This window comes from Syngnathus acus, chromosome 9 (assembly GCF_901709675.1).
Source record: "Syngnathus acus chromosome 9, fSynAcu1.2, whole genome shotgun sequence".
Classification (NCBI taxonomy): Eukaryota; Metazoa; Chordata; class Actinopteri; order Syngnathiformes; family Syngnathidae; genus Syngnathus; species Syngnathus acus.
The window spans coordinates 4426601-4447948 of record NC_051094.1 but is presented as its reverse complement, the minus strand read 5'-3'; the positions used below and the strand labels follow the sequence as shown (position 1 = coordinate 4447948).

General features: G+C 47.0%; 2 protein-coding genes across 7 annotated transcripts; one reads left to right on the top strand and one right to left on the bottom strand.

Moving 5' to 3' along the window:
* The first annotated feature begins 88 nt into the window (after positions 1 to 88).
* Positions 89 to 17973, top strand: kank1a (KN motif and ankyrin repeat domains 1a). 6 transcript variants are annotated; one of them, XM_037258944.1, is made up of 13 exons: positions 89 to 312; positions 5597 to 5685; positions 8218 to 8358; positions 11799 to 14177; positions 14943 to 15062; positions 15234 to 15342; positions 15435 to 15590; positions 15801 to 15891; positions 16068 to 16287; positions 16409 to 16551; positions 16649 to 16849; positions 16993 to 17091; positions 17165 to 17973. In XM_037258944.1, the coding sequence occupies exons 3-13, from the start codon at positions 8322 to 8324 to the stop codon at positions 17225 to 17227; spliced, it is 3618 nt and encodes a 1205-aa protein (XP_037114839.1). In that variant the 5' UTR covers positions 89 to 312; positions 5597 to 5685; positions 8218 to 8321; the 3' UTR covers positions 17228 to 17973. The 6 variants fall into 6 exon arrangements, with proteins under 6 accessions (XP_037114839.1, XP_037114838.1, XP_037114840.1 ...); XM_037258945.1 differs by lacking the exon at positions 89 to 312 and adding an exon at positions 3987 to 4130; XM_037258943.1 differs by lacking the exon at positions 5597 to 5685.
* On the bottom strand, positions 17615 to 20625 carry cfap157 (cilia and flagella associated protein 157). Its single transcript, XM_037259104.1, has 8 exons — positions 20397 to 20625; positions 20036 to 20307; positions 19448 to 19601; positions 19111 to 19378; positions 18696 to 18796; positions 18427 to 18535; positions 18236 to 18330; positions 17615 to 18172 (listed from the first exon to the last, which is right to left on the bottom strand). Exons 1-8 carry the CDS (start codon positions 20543 to 20545, stop codon positions 18094 to 18096), a joined length of 1227 nt encoding a protein of 408 aa, XP_037114999.1. The 5' UTR covers positions 20546 to 20625; the 3' UTR covers positions 17615 to 18093.
* Positions 20626 to 21348: the final 723 nt, after the last annotated feature.

The following is a 21348-nucleotide window of genomic DNA, read 5'->3' as shown; positions in this document are numbered from 1 at the left end:
CAATTACACCTGTGACGATTTGACCTTCGCGTTAGCATTGAGCGGAGGGCCGAGCTAAATTGGAACATGCAGTGCGCATGCGCGTCGCTCCTCCACAAGTTGCGGCTCACTCGCACACAAGCCAAGTGGACAAGTACAAAGAGGAGACTGAGCGTCGCACACGGGGCTTGCATGCGCTTCGGGAGAGTTTTGAAAGTGGATTTTGCGTGGTTTTAACGCATTATTGGATCCGTGGAGCCTGTATTCACGCTTACGAGACTGAGGGGGGAATCGCCGGTGTCAGGCAGCCTGCGCGAGGACACCTTGCATCGGGTAAGCCTCTCCCTTGCACCCTCTCTTCAATCAACTGGATACATTCAATCGGTTTTTGAGTTCATTCGGGTGTCTTAACTGTTCGTGAGTGCACCCTAAGTTGGTGAGGTGTCCCCCCTGCGGAGAGCAGACGAGACAATCTCATGAAGTGCTGCCGTTTTAACCGGATTACGTTGGAAGTTTTAGTGTTGCGTTTACGTGCTCAGTGTTGGCAGTTTGGACTTTGAGCTCCATAGAAAACAGACCTTTCCGTGCACCGCATGCATTCAAATCAAACAAGTTAAGTCGGATAGAGTTATTAATGTGTTTTTGCAATTTTGTCATGCATAAATCCAGAATGTGGTTGAGTGAAATTTGACGAGTCAACCTTTTATGACACATTTGTGCACTGACGACTGCCAACATGTGACTTTTTAACTTAAAAACGTGTATTTTCAGTTTTGGAGATTTCAATCATCCACATTACTTGGCCGTGCATGTAACTGAATGCGTAACTTCTCTTCGCGTCCCTTATAATGTGCTCTAAAATTGACTTTGCACCGGTAATTGTGTGTATTTATGTTGGGAAAGATTACACAAGATGAGTTAGAATGTTGTCAGCCTAATTTTAGAATGGAATATTTTCAGAAAAGGTCTAACACTTTTGACCTTGCTTTGGTTAAGTTTTGGTGGCTTTTTCAGATAGGCTTGCAACATAGCAAAAACAACTCATGTATCTTAGTTTTTAGGTCAAAGTTCTTTCTACGATGGTTAAAGTAAAGGAACTAAAGAGTTTCAAACGTTTCTTTTTATTAAGGTGTAACCTCAGTAATTTGCTATTTGCATCCCTTCTCAGGAAATCAACAATGCAGACAAGTGTAACAATTGCACCAGTTGGAATTAGTTAGACTCCAATAATGAAACTACTAGTTCAATTTGCCTCGTTTATTTATTTAAAACAGTCTAATCTGCAATCGACTTAATTGATTTTTCCCAAGACCTGTTCGTGTCTGTCCTTTTAGGAAGTGACACTTTGGTGCGCCTGTTTATTTCACAGTCACGTCTCAAAGCGAGCTTAGCGCTAAAGCTGCGCATACATGGCCTTAGCAGGGTCCGCCTGGTGTCGCTTGGTACATAGGGCTTAGCAGCGGGCCCCTTGGGGTCAGCACCGGCCTCGGTGTACTCGTGGCAAAGGTCCCAATTATCACCGTAGTGACACGACCCCTCCGTCCACATGATTAAAGCCGAGCCTCGGAACAGGCCTCCTTCGATTTCCCTCTGTTATTAGCGTTCTCACCATGCCGGTATTTGCTGTGGGAAAACGACTTCGCATCAAATTCGTTCGTCCCTCGCTGCAGCTGTATTTATTTCGTGGTGTCGCTCACTTGTAATTTTCGCTTTTGGCCGCACATCTGCACATACTTTGGATGCTAAAAATAAACGCCACGTGGGCTCAATGTTAAGTCAAAGTGATAAATTTGTGCATATATTCAGCGCAGGAATGTATTTTATTTTTTGAGGGCACCTCCTTGCAAGTTCTTTTCGGTTTCTGCGGTGGAGTGCGGCGGGCGGAAGGTTATTCAAATTGTGGGATGAGGACCTCCGTGACTAGCCTGTAATTAGCCAAAGACATCCGTCAAGCAGCATAGTTCAGTGTAGTGAAACACAATACAGTTTGGAAGAGCGTGAAATGCTATATACCGAAAATCATGGTTGAGTACCTACCTTGGTTTTAAGCTTTAAGTTTGGTTCGTAGCTTGGTTTCAAAGTCACGATCACATCAGTGCAGTTAAAACCAACTTCAAACTTTTCTTTTCAGGAGTCCTGCATTAATGTGGGTGTTAACAGTATGCTAAGAATGTCTTAAGTCTTACAGGTCACCGGTTAATTCACATTGGCTACAGTTAAAATGGCTGAAAAGTTTAGGATGAATGGCCAGGAACTCCATAATAATAAAACAAATCGGTTTGGAACTGAACACAATGACGCTGTTTGGTGTAAATGGATCACATAGGCCCCTAAATAACGGCAGTGTACCTTATATAATGTCTGATCTATGATTAGGTTATTAATATCACTTATGACACCCTGAGGTTGCATCCATGAAAAATGGAATTAAACAAAACACTTGTTGAAATGTCGTACATGTGATATTGAAATGCCCGAGGCGGCAGGCAGGCGCCATCTTGTTTGTACTTTTCTTAGAAAGTTCCTTGTTGCGCTCATCAAAGGGCAACAGCGGAGCCAATGCAAATCTCTTTAGATGTGCGATTTGGGATTTAGTTCTCAGCAAAATCCCAGAAATTGGCAGGGAATATTTTACGTTTCAGGCTTATATTGCTACATGCTAGTATCATGTCAGTCTTTGAATCACATTTGCTCTGCCCTGTGTCTTGGTGGTTTTGTGGATAATTACTAGAGTATGAAGTTTCCATGTTTTGTTATGCTTAGCGTGAGGCTAGCATGTCGAGTCAAATGGGAGTTTGCACTCAAGGGCTAGAAAGGTAACGTTAGCACTGACGAAGGTGCTAACGGACTATGAAGGGTCAAGGCTGGTCTACCAACTGTAAACATCATCCATTAAAGCTGCAAGCAGCAATGAACAGGCCCTTTGTTCATGGCGACTCATCGAAATGAAGGTCAAACGTTGCCGTTTTCTGACCAAATGAGATGGTGTAGGCAAGTTTAGTGTTTCTGGCCTGGTTTAACATTGGAGTTCAAGTGGATGGAGTTTGCCAAAGTAGGAGTCCCAGAATCCACCCAAAATGGCTGCCTCAAAACAAAATGGCTGACTTGACTTTCTCTTCAAGTTTTTGTATGGTATCAAGACAAAATGGGGTAATTTGCGCAAATGCGTCCCAACCGACGATGATAGACGACATGAGCAGACAAATTTGGAAGCTTTTCCTCCACCTTCTGATTTCGATGATCATTCCTGAGATTTAATTTAAAAAAAAAAGGTGACTTGTTCAATGATGGTTGGATTAACCCTCAATTAGACCCTCGAGTGTATTTCACAATGGTGTCTTGTTTCCTGGGTTAATCTGTTTTTTTTCACTCGCTTGTCATGTGCTTTGTCGAGGATCATCAATGGCCATCGTTGGTTCCTCTGGCAACATCCCCATACTGGACAACTTTAGCTCCAAGCATTCAGCGCTACTTGTGTACAAGGAGGAGGAAGAGCTCGCTCCTGTTTTGTTTATTTGGTCTTTTTTTTTTTTTTTAAGGCAGGCAGAGGCTTCCGTTGATATTTTGATAAAGCCTTCAGCTATGCAGGCATGCACAGACATAGCCCGTCAAGTGGAGGCATTCCTCTAGGCGTCTTCCTGAATTTAGCCAGATTAAAGATGCTTTTATTTATTTTTTTTCTCACAATAAACTCATGAAAGTTGTAGTTATGTAATGCTCATTACTGCCACCACTAGGACTGGATGGGAACTTTTATTCCAACTTCCTTGGCACTAGTTTTTAATTTGTCATGCTTTTTTGCCCCATCCAAAACCCCTCTGCTTCTCAACCTGGTGGGACGACATGGCTGTCTGAACGATCCGCTTTCCCCGGGGATGCCACCGTTTTACGGCTGAGAGAACCCCCAAAGCCCCCCGACCGGCCAGTCACACCAGGCTGCTCGTGTTTCAGTGCCCCGCACAGACGGCTATTGTCAGGTTACCGCGCGTGCGCTGCTGTGTTGTGATTGGCCCAAACTAAAACCGTGTGAGACAGCGCCGGGTGACGTCTCCTTGTTAATCCCTGGGATGTTTTCTCTCCGTGTATGTCGCGCTAGTTGGGAAGGAAATGTGTGGCAAAAGTAACTGGAGTACTTTTTGGACCTGAACGAAGTGAGTAGAAATGGTCTTTTTGTGTAAGAATGCCTTTTTGATCAGCTGTGTTGCATTTCCTTAAGGGAAATTATAATTACAAACTTTGGTGACATCATTTTAAACATTTTTCTTTCTGTTAATTTTTTGAGGGAGGATTAAAAAAGGGGGCGGGGGGGGTCAGTACTACTTGTTCAAGCTTGTCTGATCCGCAGTCAGGGGTTCATCCTTTGCTGTCCCGATGAAAACCAACAGAAAATGGATTTGTTTTAGTGCAAATGTGCTCTAAAACTAGTGAGTCGAGACCAGATGACCCTTGTCAACTTCCTCCGCTTTGTTCTGTGGAGCTGTGAATGTTAGGGGAGCAGTAAAGCTGTGCAGCCTGCTGAGCCCAAATGGACCGGTTACCTTGTCCAATTCTGGGAAAAAGCCTGAGAACTTCTTGGATGGTAAAATCTGATGCTGAACAGACTACCATCATGCACAAAGCCAAGTCCTTATTGTGATCCTGGTCATAGAACAAAATAATCTTGTAAGTCACAGAAGAACTATGAGAAAATGTGACAAAAATAACCAGCCATTCATTCACGCAGGCACGGGGAGAACATGCAAACTCCACGCAGGGAGGGCCCGAGGTGGAATCGAACCCATAACCTCTGAACTGTGAGACGGACGTGCTAACCAATGCACACCCTGTTACAAAAATATTCTATGTAAAATTCACAAATACTGGGGGAAAAAAATTAAAAGGTGGATCAAAAAAACAATGAGTGAAATACATAATTTTAAAATATTTTAACAAAGAAATTAGACAAGTGACAAAAGATTCAAATGTAGATGCAATGTCAAGAAAACTACAAAGTCCCAGTGACAGGGATGCTTTCTGTATTGTCTGATTCAGTCTCCTTTCTAGTTTGTCTTTGGTTGCCGTTGTGTAGCAGATGGGGCGGCTACTATCTTTCATGGGTAAACCGTAAAGCATTTTGTGGCTTACCATATAGCACAAGACCACCAACACAAGCCTAAAAATATGTTGGCAACCATTTGCAGCTAGCACACAACGCTGGTGGTTCCTCCCTAATGACCATGTCCTAATTAAAAGCAATGAGATTTTGCCGCTCCTCACATCGGAAGTCTCGCCGTAAAAATCCTTCAGCGTTGGCAGCGTGTTTATTCCCGAAAAGGGTGCTTGGTGGGGTGGGGGTCAGGGGCTTGCATTTAACAGCAGCAGTAAATGATTTCCTCTTGCGGGTGGGTCGGCAGCACTTTGTTTACAGTGCCGATTAGCTCCCCCGGTGGTTGATCTCATCTGCTGCCGGTGAAGGCCCGCTTGGTAACTTTTAATATGATGCAGCACTTTTGTTTCCCATTACACAGCGGAAATACCATGTAATGTCAAAACAACGATCTGGTTGACCTATTGAATTCTGTGTTAAACTGTGTGGAGAAATATCTCACTGGGTGACAATGGACACGTGCCTTCTCAGGTTTCAGTTTCCACTGAGCGAGAGGAAGGGCTGATCCCCAAGGCAACGCCGTCCACGGCTCGCCTGACCCCTCACGTCCTGAAGCACAGGTGACTCTACACACGAGTCGAGCGTATTTAAAATGAGCTGGAGCTTCGAGCCACTTTCGTTCAAAGCACTTTGCATGCGTGCACAACCGCACGCAGTCCAGTCAATATTTGTTTTGGGACCGAGCAGGTGCCGCCTATTGCATTTGCAGCTCGCTTACGATCCAATTTCCCATGACTGAAATTATTTCTCGACTACGCCAAGACCTTTACACAAGACCTTAACGTCATTAGACTTTCAGATTTGGGAGTAAAATGGCGAGCGTTGTTACAACCAAGATGGGAGTGCGATAGGGTCTTCTCGCTGGCTCCCGCCTATCTCAAAACAAATCATCTGGCTTCCACTTTAATAGGATTAGTCTTCACACTGTGCCCTCCCTCCTTTTTTTCTTTCTTTTTTCCTTCTCCCGTGCCCGAGTCCATCCTGCGCTTCCCCCTTTTCAGGGGCCACTCCACTGCTTCATCTGCATGAAAACTGAATTAATGAGGCCTAAACGAGGATTTGAGAGCTGAATAAGAATCACTTGGCTTTGCGCTTGATACTAATGCCATGCGGTGTCTTATTAATGGAGCCCAAATGGACTCCTGAGCTTAAATCGCGGCGTCGGCGCGTTTGAGCTCGGATATAGCGGCCGGGCTCCCAGATTAGCCGGCTTCATATCCCCCGACGGCTAATGACGTCAAAACCACTTAATCGGGGCCCCGCCGATGGCGTCGCCAGCATTCACGGCGTGATGAAAGCGCCATCCGGTGGCGAGGCGCTCAACAGATGGGCCTGATTTGTGCTGTGTGTTAGCGTTACGCTAAATGGCCAGATTAGCATTTTAGCATTCACTGACTGACTCATTTAAGATTTTTTTTTTGCCAATTCTGATATTTGGGAAAATAAAATCCTGCTAACTGGTCAATTGCCTGGCTAAAAACCACATAGCATTTAAACTACAGCCTTTTTTTTTTTTTACTCGACTTGCATGGCGCCTCTCGGGCCTTCCGCTGCGGGTGTTGAGTGACATTCACCAGGCTTTCGTTAAACAAGTGCGTGGCTCCAGATTGTCCTCAAGTGCAGGCGGGACGTGCGGCAGGAAGAAGAGCAGCCTCTAATTCAGTTAGGTTCAAACAAGGGAGCTTTTAGTTCGTTCACAAGTGAAACGCTCAGCACACGTTTATCTGACTATGCGGCGCAAGTGGATGAGCAATATTGCCTCTCAAGCCTCCTTGTTTACTACACAGCCAGTATTTTTCAATTTTCCACGTAAAGTTCACGCACCTGCCTCCAGGGGTCAGTGTTGTCCGAAAAATAAAGTCCACCTATGTCCCATGACCACACTGTGCCTTTAATTTAGTCGCTATTTATTTCCCAGGGACTTCTAAAATGTTCACATTCCAAATGTTTTAATTAACGCTTAATGCTTAAAACTACTGTTAGGGTTAGCATTTAGCTCAGCCCTCTGTGAAAATTCTTGCTGTAGCTCGTTGTTTTTTTTCTGCCGGGCCTTTTCCCTTTTTTCGTCCAATCCAAGTTTTATTACAGGGTTCACCCTTGCCGTTGGAATATTCGGCAAATTTTACCCGACATTTCCTTGCTTCACAAGGTTGCCGCTCAAGCGAGGTGACAACGTGCGCCTCATTTGTTCACTTCATGTCTGAGAACAAAACGAGTCATTCTGGTTTACGTGCGCACTTGGAAGGCAATCGACACACAAATGTGTTTCGTTCGCTCTCTCATGCTGTGATTTCGGGTGAGTTTTGCCTTTTGGCTAACGTTTGATGCCACCGTGCAGCTTTAGCCTTTCAAATGACCTCTGTGCTTTTGGTTAATATGTCACGGACGGTGCTTAGTGTATCGGGGGATGTCAAATGTGTCCAACGCTGAGGATGTCTGGCGTTCTGGTGGACATTGAGCGTCTAAAATTAACTTCAAGTTTGTTTTTCCTCAACAAGAAAGACACGTTTTTGTAAATGAAGACCGTTTTGAACATGTTTGTACCATTAGATCTTAACAAACTTAGCGTAGGTATTTTGAAAACCATGATGGCAAAGCGGAGTCTCGACATTTTTGTAAACGTCGCTCAAGTCTTGGATGAGGTTAGACTTTACGCGTGCTACCTTTAGCATGAGGCTCACTTTCGCCCATTTCCCCTTTTAGTCTGCACTTTGCTTTTGGTTTGTCATTTGACAACGTCTTCTAAACTTAGCCGCGGGAACCCTAGCCTTCCCCTCTGTTGCGGGCTCCGGTCTGCTCGTCTCTTTGCTTCTGGTGGGTGCTCACTCTCCAGAGACGTTAGCGTGAGGCCGACAGGTAAGCTGCCAACGGGGAATCCATTTTGTTCTGGATCAGAACGGAACACGCCTTGCTTGCGGGACATGTCGTCACCACTAGCTTTCGTGAAAGCAACGACGTGTTTTGACGACCTTTATTGCAGGGCAGTCTTTGATATGATGCGTTGATGGCATCATCAACGTGGTCACAACTTTAAATCGACATCACCAACTGAAATCACGGGTGTGTTTATTTGATTTTTTTTTTTTCACCAGGTTGCACGGTGTCCCGGACTTAATGCGTGGCCTTAGCACGACACCGGCACGTGTTGATGTTGACGGAGCCGGTGGTGCACTGAGTGTGCTGAACGGCGGCAACCATGGCTGAAACGGTGCACATGAACGGCAACGCGTCAGGTAACCAACCGCATTTACCACAGTGCCACTTTTTGCAGATGTGTATGTATGCCTGTGTTTTCAAAGTGACCAGTTAGACAGGGGCCCATGCAAGGTTCAACTGTAATTGACTAGTTTGCCCACTAGGCGGAGTGACAACGCTGTCTTGGGGCAAAATTCAGACAATATCTGACAAGCTCCTGTGCGTGCATATATATATATATATATATATATATATATATATATATATATATATATATATATATGCATGCATTCTGGCCAAAGTCAAATTTTCTCCATTGTTGCAGCATTCTGGCCAAAGTCAAATTTTCTCCAGCAATCTCGCACACTGGCAGGAATTCGCAAGGTTTTTGTGCATTCGTGTCAGAAAGGATTTCCACGCTTGAGTGCAAAATGAAGGGCCAGTCCTGGGGGGCAGACACCTGCAGACGGCCTCTCGCATTCCTTGCCGGGCTAACACGAGAGAGAGTGCTCTGTCCCGCCAATCCCTACAGGAATGTTGGCCAGGTGATTGGCTACTTTGGAGTTGACTTCATCAAATGCCTCGTTCTTGTTGTGTGATCTGGCACTTGAGCTTTTGTGGCGTTCTCTGGCAGAACGCAGCCGCCACGCCATGTCCACTCCCCCCGTGTTTTCCTTGACCATTTATGAGAAAAGTGTTGTTGGCGCTTCCTCGCCGCCGTCCTCATCGGATCCAGTTGTTGGACTTGGCAGCGGCGCATCCGTCTGGGGCCCCGGGGAGAATCCAGTGGTTGGCTTTGCGCCGTCTGTTGCCAGCCCGCTCGAGAAAAGGGCAGGAATGTTCAGCATGCGTGTACTTGTATTGTTTTTGTTTTTTTTAGGGGGGGGGGGGTTTCCTGTCTTTCTTTTTACGGGGACGGATGTGTCGTTTTGCTCGCCAAAAGCCGTTCAAACACTGTTTTTCTTGAAAATAATTAGACGTATAAAACGTGTCGCGCCGCCAGGAAATACCAAGCGCGTGTAAGGGTGGATGTGTCCTCTCGAGTCCCCCTCCACCCACTTGCATCATGTTTTGAAAAACTCAGACCTTGGCTATGTCAAGGCACCGCAGCTGCTGCTTTGTCCACCCCGTCGCTGGCCTTCCTTCCCGCGTGTCACGGGGTCTCGGCGGTACCACGGGGGCCACCCGTCACCGCCGTCGGCGACTCGGGCGCTCGTCGACTCGTGCCCGAGAACTTCTTCGCAACAGGAAAACAATGACGGCGCAGTCTTCTCACTCGTCGACACACTGCAGCGATTGTTGTCGTTTAAGAGTTGAGGTTCACACTTTTCAAATACTCTGTGTGACTTAGTCCCACCCCCGCTGATGGACTCAAAACTGCAGTGGCTGTCACACGCAAGCAAATTTGAAGAGCTAATCAGCGATAGCATTGTCCTGATGATGACCTTTTGTCATCTGCCGTTTGAGTCTGAAGCGTTTGTTGATTGATCGATTAGAGTGACGATGCTAAGATTCCATTTCAGGGTTAAAACTATATATATATGTATGCGGGTATGTATATGCGTATATATATATATAAATATAATATAATTGTGTATTAACATGTTTTAGTCCTGTAGCTATTTTATTCCAATATTTCTGTACTGAATACTGTTTATACATATATTTTTTTAATGACAAGTTTGCATTTTTTTCAGCGAATGTTTTTGTATTATTTATTTTGAAGCTAACGTCCAATATTTTATAAATTCTTTCAAGTATTTTGTTTCCAAAGTTTTCTTTTCAAATTCATTTCACATATTTCTTTTCCAGCTAATATTTAATATTTAATTGTATTTTTTTTTTTCCTAATGTTTTTTGTGTGTGCGCGCGCACTAAACATCTTCCCATGTCCCTGACAGCTTCTGCATTGCAAGTGTACCTAATGTTGTGTCCGGTTTGAACGTTGAACATGCACAGTAGCTGCATGTGTTTGTCCTGCGGCGGGGGGGGGGGGCTCCTGTTAGTCCAGCGAGTTCAGCGCCCCCTCGGCTGAATAACAGCTCTCTTCTTCGGGAGAGGGCAGCTCCTTGGCGCACAGCCTCGCGCAATTGGCCGCGGTACAGACTTGATCCAAATGCTGCCCCCCCCCCTTCCTCAGTCTAGAAACAGTACAGTGTCATCTTTGTACAGTCTTAGCGAGCAAAGCAGAAGAGCTCCAGCACCTTTTGAGCGATTGAGTAAGGTGAGTGAGGCGCAAGCGGCTTTTTCTTCCCGTCCCAAATTGTGGACTCCACAGAGGGGAAAAAGTTGTTGCTGGAAAGCGTGTTTATTTCCAGCCGGTCTTGGAGTTCCAGGCATACCGACCAGGCACAACAAGACCCTGCTTTTAGACCGGGGGGATGAGGGGGGCAATTTTTTTTTTTCTCGGAGTGAGCCACGCGCATTGGAGTTTGGACTTTGAGCAGCTCAAGCTCACTTGCTTAAATAAGTTGACGCGGAACATTGTTGTGTGTCCAAAATAGAGGTTTTTTTTTAATGATTGATGGTGCAAAAGGGTCAGGATGAACGTGGTTTGAGGGCTGTAGCAGGTTTCTGCTAAACCAGGAGTGAACATGATTGTTGCTGCCGTATTTCATCTGTTTGGGAACCGCAGTCCTCGTTTGATAAAGACGTGAACCAGCTTGCAAAGAAGACGTGCATGGGTGGGGGGGAAAGACAACCCAGGTCAGCATTTTGGTAATTTTGTTTATTTTCATCGAATAGTTTTGGATTGATAGGCTAGATTTTGACATTGTGTGTCTAACCGTTTTTTTTGTATTTTGGAATATTTTTTCCCTTTCCCTAATATGTATTTGCATTGAATGTTTTTTGTTGTTTCATATTTCTGTTTATTCCCAATAATGTGTATTTTTCTATCTTCATTTTTTCCTCGTTATATTATAGAAACATTTTTACAACTTTTTTTTTGTGGTGGGTATTTGCTAATATTTGCTTTTTTTTTTTGAGGTTTTTCTTTTCGTATTTGTTCACATTATTGCCTGGGCACCTATTTTATTTTTATCAACATTTCCATGAGCAAATTAGTCGCGAGAACCTTTTGGTGTAACGCTAAGACAAAACGTGCATACGGCTCTTGCCCAGCCTTGTTTGTTTTTCAACTTCAGGACTTGCTGCATCAAATCTGCTTTCATGTGTGGTTTGCCTCACATGTTTGCCATAGTTTGGGGCTGACTTAGCTACACTCGCCATATTGCTTGTCACTCACTTTCAGGTGTGTGTGTGTTTATATTTCTGTGTGTGTGTGTGGGAGAGACAAGTATGTACACGTGTTTTCAAATGATATGCACACTCAACGACACGACACTTTCAAAAAATGTTTGCTTATCCAGCACATCACAAAAGTATTAAGACACCTGGCAGTGCTTTTAAGTAGTGAAAGCAAAATGCTCACGAGTTATATTTAGTTCTGCTTTGTCTGGCTCTCTCTTTTTTGCAGCACGAGGCCAAGGATGTCCAAGCACCAGTAACGACAAGGACTGCGTGGCTCCGTACTCGGTGGAGACGCCGTACGGTTTTCAGCTAGACTTGGATTTTCTCAAATATGTCGACGACATCGAGAGAGGCAACACCATCAAGAAAGTGAGCGTCCAGAGGAAGCCCAAAGGGGCCAAGCCGGGGCCGCCGGTGGCGCCGCCGCGTTCCAGCACCGGGACCGAATGGACGTCCACCGACTCGCTTTCGTCCTCCAACAGCGACGACAAGCAGTCGCCGGTCTTCGTCAACCCCAAGGTCCAGCTGACCCTGCAAAAGGCGACTTACGAAGCCGTACCTCAACAGGTCTTTTCGGGCGTTGCTGAAGCCAAGCTGGTCCTGCCGCCGCCCTCGCCCAGGTTCACGCCGCGCCACAACCCCCACGTGGAGAAAACCCTCATGGAGACCCGGCTTCGCCTGGAGCAGGAGCGGCTGTTGATGGAGCCGCCGCCGCCCCGCCGCCGTCTGGCCAGCTTCGGCGGAACGGGCTCAAACAGCTCGCTCTCGTCTTACTCCGGCTCCGTAGTCGCCAGCCAGATCTCCCCCGGCGCCCCGCAGCCTTTCAACGGTCACCTCCACAACGGAGACCACAACGTTTACTACCCGTCGTCCGTGGGCGGCTCCATCCGCCACAGTCCCCTGAGCTCCGGTATGGCCACGCCGGTGACCAACGTCAGCCCGCTGCACCTTCAGCAGATCCGCGAGCAGATGGTGGTCGCCCTGCGGCGGCTGAAGGAGTTGGAGGAGCAGGTGAAGACCATCCCCATCTTGCAGGTGAAGATCGCCGTTCTTCAGGAGGAGAAGAGACAGTTGGCCGCCCAGTCGAAGGGTCCCGGCGGTTTTCGCAAGCGCTCCTACAGCGTGGGCAGCGCCGACCAAATGGAGAACCCGAGCCCCGTCCAAAAAGAGACGGTGCTGCACATCGTCGAGTCCGAAGCCCAGCAGCAGAACGCTCAGCAGCTCGAGGAGTTCAGGCGTCTGGCTGCTGAGGTCCAAGCTCTTGAGAAGACCACCCTTGACAATAGTGAATTTGAAAGCCAGGCGCGGGACCACAATCTGAACCAGACCCTTCATAAGTCCGTCGGTGTAGTCACCGACGAAAACATGAACAACCTCCAACAATTTCAGCGGAGGGAACTGCCCAGAGAGCGCGAAAACCGGGACGTGGCCGTCGCGACGGACCCCCGGGACACCCGCAGCGCTTCAGTGGGCGTCACCGAGACCATGCTGGGCCTGTCCAGCGAGACGGAGAAGGAGATGGAGCTCCAGCAGCAGACTATCGAGGCGCTGAAAGACAAGATCTACCGCTTGGAGGTGCAGCTGAAAGAAACCACTCACCAGATGGAGATGACTAAACTCAAGCTGGAGCTCCAGGCGGCTGGTGGGTCCAACAAAAAGAAGGCAGACAAGGGCTTGATGATCAGGCCCGAGACCTACAACATCGCCGTGGAGGCCAAAGTCCCCGTGCACAGTCGGGGTGTCGGTGACTATCTTATCTCGGAAGCTCGGACCTTGTCCGTTGGAGTGTCATGTCACCCAAGCGTTTGTAGCATTAGCGTAGGACCGGACCATGGTTTGGATGTAAAGGACGCATACCAGCAGGTAAACATCTGCGAGGCCGAGTCGCTCAAGGAGTTTCGATCGGTCGCCAGCGGGAATTGCTCCGTGGATGTCCACGTGGACCCAGTGTGCACAAAGGTGTCCCGAGGAACCGACCCGGATCTCGCAGAAAAAGTGGACTCCTGCGTCACGGCGGCCCCAGAATCCACCACGCAAGGGACCAACACCGAGACGGAATTGGTCAGCAGGTCCACCAACACCAAGACGCCGGCGCTGACCGACTCCTTCACCAATACGGCCGCCACTGGAACTCGGACGGTCGCTGCCGGCGAGGGGCTCATCAAAGACGTACTCTTGACCGCAAAGCTTCGCTCGGTGGCCGTAGGGACAGAGTCACTCTTGGGCCAATCCTGCGCCGCCAAAACCAAAGAATCTGGGGTGGGATCCGTCAGCATTCACGAGAACTTCCTACTCGGTTTGAAAACTCGTAACATGGCGTGTGGACCGTCGCAACTCCCCGAAGCCGTCGCCAAGGCCACCGGCGACACGGCCAACACCCAAGGGGGTGCCGGCCTGGACCACTACATCGAGAAGGTCCAGATGCTGCTGCGGGAGCAACAAATGCTGCTGGCGGAGAACTACAGCGAGTTGGCCGAGGCTTTCGGTCAGCCCCAGTCCCAGTTTGGATCCATCAACAGCCAGCTGGTCAACACGCTCTCCTCCATCAACTCGGCTATGAAAAGCGCCAGTTCCGAGGACCTCCTGGCGGCCGCCGCCCGCTCAGGTCAGTCACTTTCACCCACATCTCGTGTCATTCTGGTACTCTTGAGTATTTTCAATAGACGCTGACATCCAAGTGTTGATGTGATTACAGGACAATGTGACAGTAAATGGGAAGCTGTGTCCTTTTGGACTCAAACCAGCAATGAGTTCATTTCTTTTCGGGAGCCAAACGCCCTCATCGCACCCTTTTCTTTTTTTTTTGTTTTGTTTTTAAAATCGCCTCCCTCCCTTTACTACACACCTCGTGCTGATTCATAGCCGCTTCGCTGTTACGTAAGCCGCTTCTCACGCTGGCGGACACATTCTTCGCCCTGGGCTGCAGCTGGTTTTGCCTCGGGTCGCTCTTTCTGGAATGCGCCGTGACTTTGCACTTGCAAACAACAATACAGTCCTGGCCCTCACTGAGAGTCGAGCCACAACTCACTCCCAAATGCTCACATGCTGGCCATGAATAATAATCGTAACAAATTCAACCGGCATTGTGCTTTTCGTGAAAGTCAAAATCCAGCATCTGATGGCAATCACTGGCCACACCCCCACATATCCAAAACAAGAAGAATGAGAGTGCGTAATCATGTGAAATATTTCACACTTTACTCCACTTTGTGTCATTTTATTTCTTACAGAATCGATCGAAAAACATTGAAATGGATAATCTGAATTGAATCTTAAACAACTGCAATTGAATTGTTAGTTTCTTAACAGTTCTCCCGTTTGTAAGTCAAGGTACCAATGTCCTCTAGAACGTGTGCAACTTGCCTTTCAGAGGGTGCGCCCAAGACTCACGTCGACAAAGTCAGCAAGATGGAAAGTGCCAGTCACCAGCAGCTGAGCGCAGCTGAGCAGAAGAGCCGCATGGACCTGCAAATGTCCACAGCACTACATGGTGGGAAACACTTGCCTTGGAAACGTTACCACTAATAATTAGCGTTTGAAACCATTTGGCCAAATCGAAAAGACCACAAAAAATATACATCACAAAAGTGCTGGAAGGAAAAGTGCATTGTTCCAATTTGTATTTTTTTTAATCAAATTTCTTTGCTCAACATGCTTTCAGGTGAGTCTTGCAGTGCCAACGCGCTCAAGTCCATCATGAAGAAAAAAGACAGCCGAGGGGACTCCAACGGCGCCAAGAAGAACCTGCAGTTTGTCGGCGTCAACGGAGGGTGTGTGACGTTTCATTTTGAGGTTTTCAGGTCAAGTTTCCCTCCTCAACCTTCTTTTCCCGTGTTGTTTTTGCCGCCCCCTTGTGGAGCAGCTATGAGACTACGTCCAGCGACGACTCCAGCTCGGAGGACAGCAGCTCCTCTGGATCTGAGGACGAGGAAAATGAGATTGAAGATAAGCAAGGCGACGACGTCTTGGAGGAGAAGACGGAAGAAGGAAGTTCGGATGAGCTGGAGACGAGAGAAAGGTTTGGGAATTGTTTGCTTTCTTTCATACACAAAGTTTAAACGATGCGGTCGGAGTAAAAAAAAAAGAAAAATCTGCAAATTGGGTCGTGTTAAGAAAGAACGGAGCTAAGTTAAATGATTGGGTTGAGATAGTGTATTTCATTTTTTTTTTTTTTTTTTTTGAGAGGGGACATCCTTAAAGGCCCCAAAATCTTTTTGTGTATCATCAGATATGAGCTCAGCGAGAAGATGTTGGCAGCGTGCAACATCCTGAAAGTTCACCTCGGCGAGAACGACGACGACGTGAGCAGTAAAGACCTGGTGAGGGTCCACATTTATGTTCCTCCGTTGCATTGTGATTCACCTACCGAAAAGTTGTCCGTTTACATGCGTGGGGCTTTCAAAGGTGGTGTGTGTGTGTGACGTCTGCGTGTGAAACGGACGTGAGCCGTGACCAACAGCAGCTTCTGCATGAGTGCTTGTTTGATTTTTCACAGAGGGCGAGCATCAACACGGTACAACACGAATGGTTCCGCGTGTCCAGCCAGAAGGCGGCGTCGGCGTCTGCCGTTTCAGACTACCTGACGGCGTTCGCCGCCGTCTCGCCGGACGTGCTGCGCCACGTTGTCAACATGGCCGACGGCAACGGCAACACGGCGCTGCACTACAGCGTGTCGCACTCGAACTTCCCCGTCGTCAAGAAGCTGTTGGACGCCGGTGAGTTAGCGTCCAACGGCAACCCCGTCTGGCTCTTGGGCAGCACAGATTGGTGCAAAGAAAATGTTTGGAGTCGAAAGCTTATTCCTTCTCGCCGCTTTAATACGAGCGTTTGTTGCAGACGTGTGCAACGTGAACCAGCAGAACAAAGCGGGCTACACGCCCATCATGTTGGCGGCGCTGGCGGCCGTGGAGACGCCCGCAGACATGCACATTGTGGAGGAGCTCTTTGGAAAGGGCGACGTCAACGCACGCGCCAGTCAGGTCGGTACAGACGCAAAAAAAGTGGCTTTGAAATGTAAGATAAAATGTTCGTCTTTTGGAAGAAGCTAGTCATTTGCACTCATGCTAATTTGCTCAGGCGGGCCAGACGGGCCTGATGCTGGCGGTGAGCCACGGCCGCATGGACATGGTCCGAGCGCTGCTGGCCCACGGCGCCGACGTCAACCTGCAGGACGACGAGGGCTCCACAGCGCTCATGTGCGCCAGTGAGCACGGACACGCCGATATCGTCAAGCTTCTCCTGGCGCAGCCCGGTACCGACGCCACGCTCAGCGACAGCGTGAGTCATCACCGTGCAAAATAAATAATGATATTCCACTTTCCCTTCCCATAGTAGAAATGTTATATCTCGCAAATCCTGGGTGGGTCATCTTTGACCAAAATTTTAGTCATTATATGTTTTTAACATTTTATTTTGTTTAGGACGAGAGTAACGCCCTGTCCATCGCTCTGGACGCCGGACACAAGGACATCGCCGTCCTGCTTTATGCACATGTCAACTTCTCCAAACCGCAGTCGCCTGTATGTACCGCTTTTTCTTTTTTTTTTAACTCATTGGCTGTTTTATTATTTTTGACATCTTCATCCCTTTCAGGGAACCCCTCGACTGGGTCGCAAGATGTCTCCGAGCCCGACTCGCAGGGGCCCCTTCGATTAGCTGCTCAGAGGCTAACGTTAGTGCATCTTTAGCTAATCCGCTGATCTAAGGCTACTTTTGGTGTGGAATGGCTACTTTTAGCCACTCTGAAGCTATTGTTAGCTGCATAGCGGCTAATGTTAACAACTTTCAAGCTATGGTTCGAAACTCCAAGTCTGAAGGGAATGACCATAGCTCCAAGTTGCTGCTCTGAAGCTTATATCATTGGTTTCGAGGCTACTGTTAGCAACTTGCAGGCTAGCGTTTATACTCTACTGCCTTATTAGAGCTGGAGGACTTTTTTTTTTTTTTTTTCCCCCAGCCTTCTCCAACACTTCTATTGTGAATGTAACCAGCTGGTGCCTCTGATAACTTTTGTTGTCCCTCATGGATACAAAAAAGGCCATATTTTTTTTCTTCTTTCTTTTTTGAAATGAAAATCAGCCCCCAATATATTTTTCTCACTGTCTCTTATGGTGGTCCGGTGTACATAGTGCTGATCTCCGGTCTGACATCAGCGACATTTCTACCAATCCTTTGTATCTATTTAAAAAGACCACAGTATTTTTCAATACGAGCGCGTATAAATATCGCATGAAGTCATATATTTATCAAAGTATATTTTCTAAAGCACATCTGCTGTGTGTTTGTACAAACTGTACGTTCGTCTAGTATCGTCGTTTCCGCTTTCTCTGTTGACATTAGCGTCATTTTGCACAATGTCATCACCTAACAATAAACATCAATTAAAGTGCACGCAGCTCTTTATGTTCATCACTGTTTCAGTGAGAAACATAACTGGATTTCATTCATTTCTCTTTTAACAGTGATTGCGTGAAAATGCCACAAGATGGCAGGTTTTTTTTTTTTTTGCGGCACGCAGTCACTCACCTGTGTGGGGGCGCACATTTGGCCTTTGGAGCGTGTCGGGTCAGAGGACCCAGTTGGCCGTAGCCGCTTTCTGCCCTGCACAGACATGACAAATGAATAGGAAATGGAAAGGACAATTTTACGTGGGCGAGATCTCACCCCTGGTTGGCTGGGTTGTCTCCAGCCAGCGTGGGGTCACTGAGGAGGGGGTCGAGGGGGCCTTCCAGTAGTTTCAGCAGCTTCTCCGTATGTGGCTGACAATTGACATAGTGATGATTAACATGGAATTTGAAATGTGAAGTCATGTTGTGGCCAGAATGTATTAACTTGAGAAAATGTTCAAATATTACAGTGAGCCTTGGTCCCATGGCGGCGACCGCGTCTCTCATCCGGCCAATCCTCTTCCTCTCCTCCTGTAGCTCTGCCTTCAGATGACCACATGTGGTGGTGTGTTTTTTTCTGCCAAGAAAAAAACAAAACTTGGTTGTATATTGAGAATCACTGTTAAAACACACACCCTCCCTCCGCAAGGTTTATGACAATCAATATTGAACTTTCTGCATGGTGGTGACGTCATCAGCAGAAAATGATATGACGCCATGCCGATTTAAATTTGGACCTGAGTGCCTCTAATTCGGCGTGGGATTGGTCGAGTTGAGTCCGAAGTTGTTCCACGTCCCGACTGCGTTCAGCCAGGTCAGCCTTCTGCTGCTCTGCCACCTAGTGGAGGGATGTTGTCAGTACAGTTATTAAGAATAGCTAATGTGGCATTTAAATTGCATTATAACAATCTTTTTTTTTTTTTTTTTTAAAAACAAACAGTTGGAAGGATTTTCGACTATAGACATTTTTTTATACCTGGAAAAATAATTTTCGGATCAAGCTAGTTAAGAAGTCTGAAAAATCTAACAATGCAGGCATTCAATAAAAACATAAGTTAATGAAAAAAAACCTAACAACGTCTATTTTAAAGTCCTTAAAAATACCAAATAAATCTCATTTCTGGGGGAATCAAAATGGGGGGAAAAGGGGACCTTCTTGCGGAAGCAGCTCTGTCGCGCCATTTTGTTGACTGTTTCCTCCAGGATAGCCACGTCGGCCGCATTGCGGCCCCGCTGCTGTCGCAGAGCGAGATTCTCGCGGGCCAACTGCTGGGCCTTGTCGGACAGACTGGCGTAGCGCGCCCAAGCCTCCTGTTTCTCCAGCACTGCTTGCTTGCTGGCCTCAGGCAGCTTTTGCTCCACCAGGCGCTCCACCTCGACCGCTGCTGCTTCAGCCGCCGTCTCCAGCTCCTTTTCCAGTCTATCGGTGAAGCAGATGTGTCAGTTTTACAACTTGCCTTCTTTTCAGCAACATGTCTGTTATTTTCACCTGGTTTTATCCATCATTGCTTCCATTTCTACTGTGTACATAACGGCTGCGTGTTCCCCCTCCCGATCAGCCAGCTTCTTTTGCGCAGCCGCCACATCAAACTTCAGCTGCTCCTTCTCCTCCTCAAAGGTCTTCACCGCTTCAAGCCGGGCCACTATAGAGACAGAGTTGTCAGTTCAACAGCGGCATTTGGTACTTGGGCCTATCAAAACTGCCTCTTGGTGCCATGGAACCATGATGATGTAATATGTGGACCTCCATTCAAACAAGATTAGTGCTTTACTGGATGGCCATCCAGTGGCACCTTGATGAACTAATGAACTTTGTTGACATAAAACGAGGTGCTTCATTTAGACAGATGTAGTGTATTGGCGCTATCTTCTGTCATCTTTCTGCCAATGAACTCTGTTGAAATGAGTTGAGATTTATGTTGATGGTTTTGCCACCAGCCAAACCTTGAGGAGCATGTGTCAAATGTTTGAATAGCCAATCGTGGGCGAACACTAACAAATTAATGGGACAAATAGAATTGAGTTTTTAATTGTGATGATAGTGTTGAGGCCAGGTGAAGACCTTGTACCTTCTCACCTAAGCCGGCGTTGTCCTCCTCCAGCCGGTGGATGCGATCCCGCAGCTCCCGGAGCTCTTCGGCCTGTCGTCCCCTCAGGCCATTTCGCTCAGCTTGGGCTTCCCGCAGACTTTGGTCCAGCCGCTCCGCCAGCTGCTCCACCTGGTCCTCCTTGTCCAGCAGCTCCGTCTTCAGATACTCCACCGCCTCCTTCTTCTCCGTCTCCGCGTGGACGCAACGACGCACCAGTGACGTCTTCTCCTGCTCCAGGCGCTCGCATTTCAGCTGCTGTCTGCACCAGTTGTGTCATGGTGGGCTATCCATCTCGCTATGTGTCTGTCTGTCTGTCTCTGTCCGTCCGTCGCTCTAATTGTAACTCACCTGTCGAGCTCGTCGTTCAACAAGCGTATTTGAAGGCGATCCAAATCCTTTGCTTTGTCTCCAAGCTCTCGTTCTTCGGCGGGAGTAACCTGGCTCGGCGTTTTCTTTGTTTTCTTGTCTGCCTCTTGTTTCTGCACCTTTTTGGGCATGGCGAGAAAACAAAACAAAAGATTTGCTTGCAAAAAGTTGACGGAGGCTAAAGTGTGCTACTTGGTTGCTAGGCGATGGGGCATTCAGGGACGCTCAGAGGATTGGAAACTCCGAAAAACGCACCGTGATGGAAACGGTGTGTAATTTAACCACAAGAGGGAACTGTGACCTAAATCAAGTAATTAGGGGCGATTCCTTTCTGTCAGGCGTACACATTTTATGTTCTGGTAATGTTTTTTGTTGTTGTAACAAAACAGGATTCAATTAAGTTTATGTGGTGAGTTTTATGGAAAATAGCAAAATCCTGAATAAATCAATGGCGATTGCAGAACATACGCACGCATGTAAAACATTAAAAAATGCACTTTATGAAAATTGAGCTCATTCAAGAAGTTGACTAATGCTGCTGTTCATATGCGCGTATCTAATGTCTGCATTTACAATGTATGGTTTTATTTGAAATGTAAACAGTATGACTTTTAACAGTGATGTCCATGGGAAACATGGCAATATTGAAATTGCAAAAATATCCTTATTATATAGGCACAAAATCACATATAGTATGGTCGTTTGTGAAAAAAATAATTCATTTAAAACGTCTAGATTACATTTATTATGATCTATTTTTTCCAGGAAGTTAAATGACGCGATTTACGCGGATACATGCAGTCCAATCGGTTTGAGAACATACAAGGGATTTTGTATACTTATACTTCTGAAGAATAATTTCTTTATGTTAGCAAGTCAAAACAAATAAATAAAAATGAATCAGTTTAAAACCCAAAAAAATCTCACCAAGTGG

Coding starts and splice junctions, on each gene's coding strand:
- kank1a (XM_037258943.1), top strand. CDS start 8,322: ATGGCTGAAACGGTGCACATGAACGGCAACGCGTCAG. Junction 8,359..11,798: donor CATGAACGGCAACGCGTCAG/GTAACCAACCGC, acceptor TCTTTTTTGCAG/CACGAGGCCAAGGATGTCCA. Junction 14,178..14,942: donor GGCGGCCGCCGCCCGCTCAG/GTCAGTCACTTT, acceptor CTTGCCTTTCAG/AGGGTGCGCCCAAGACTCAC.
- cfap157 (XM_037259104.1), bottom strand. CDS start 20,545: ATGCCCAAAAAGGTGCAGAAACAAGAGGCAGACAAGAAAACAAAGAAA. Junction 19,379..19,447: donor GCAATGATGGATAAAACCAG/GTGAAAATAACA, acceptor CTTCACCGATAG/ACTGGAAAAGGAGCTGGAGA. Junction 18,797..19,110: donor AGAGCTGCTTCCGCAAGAAG/GTCCCCTTTTCC, acceptor TCCCTCCACTAG/GTGGCAGAGCAGCAGAAGGC.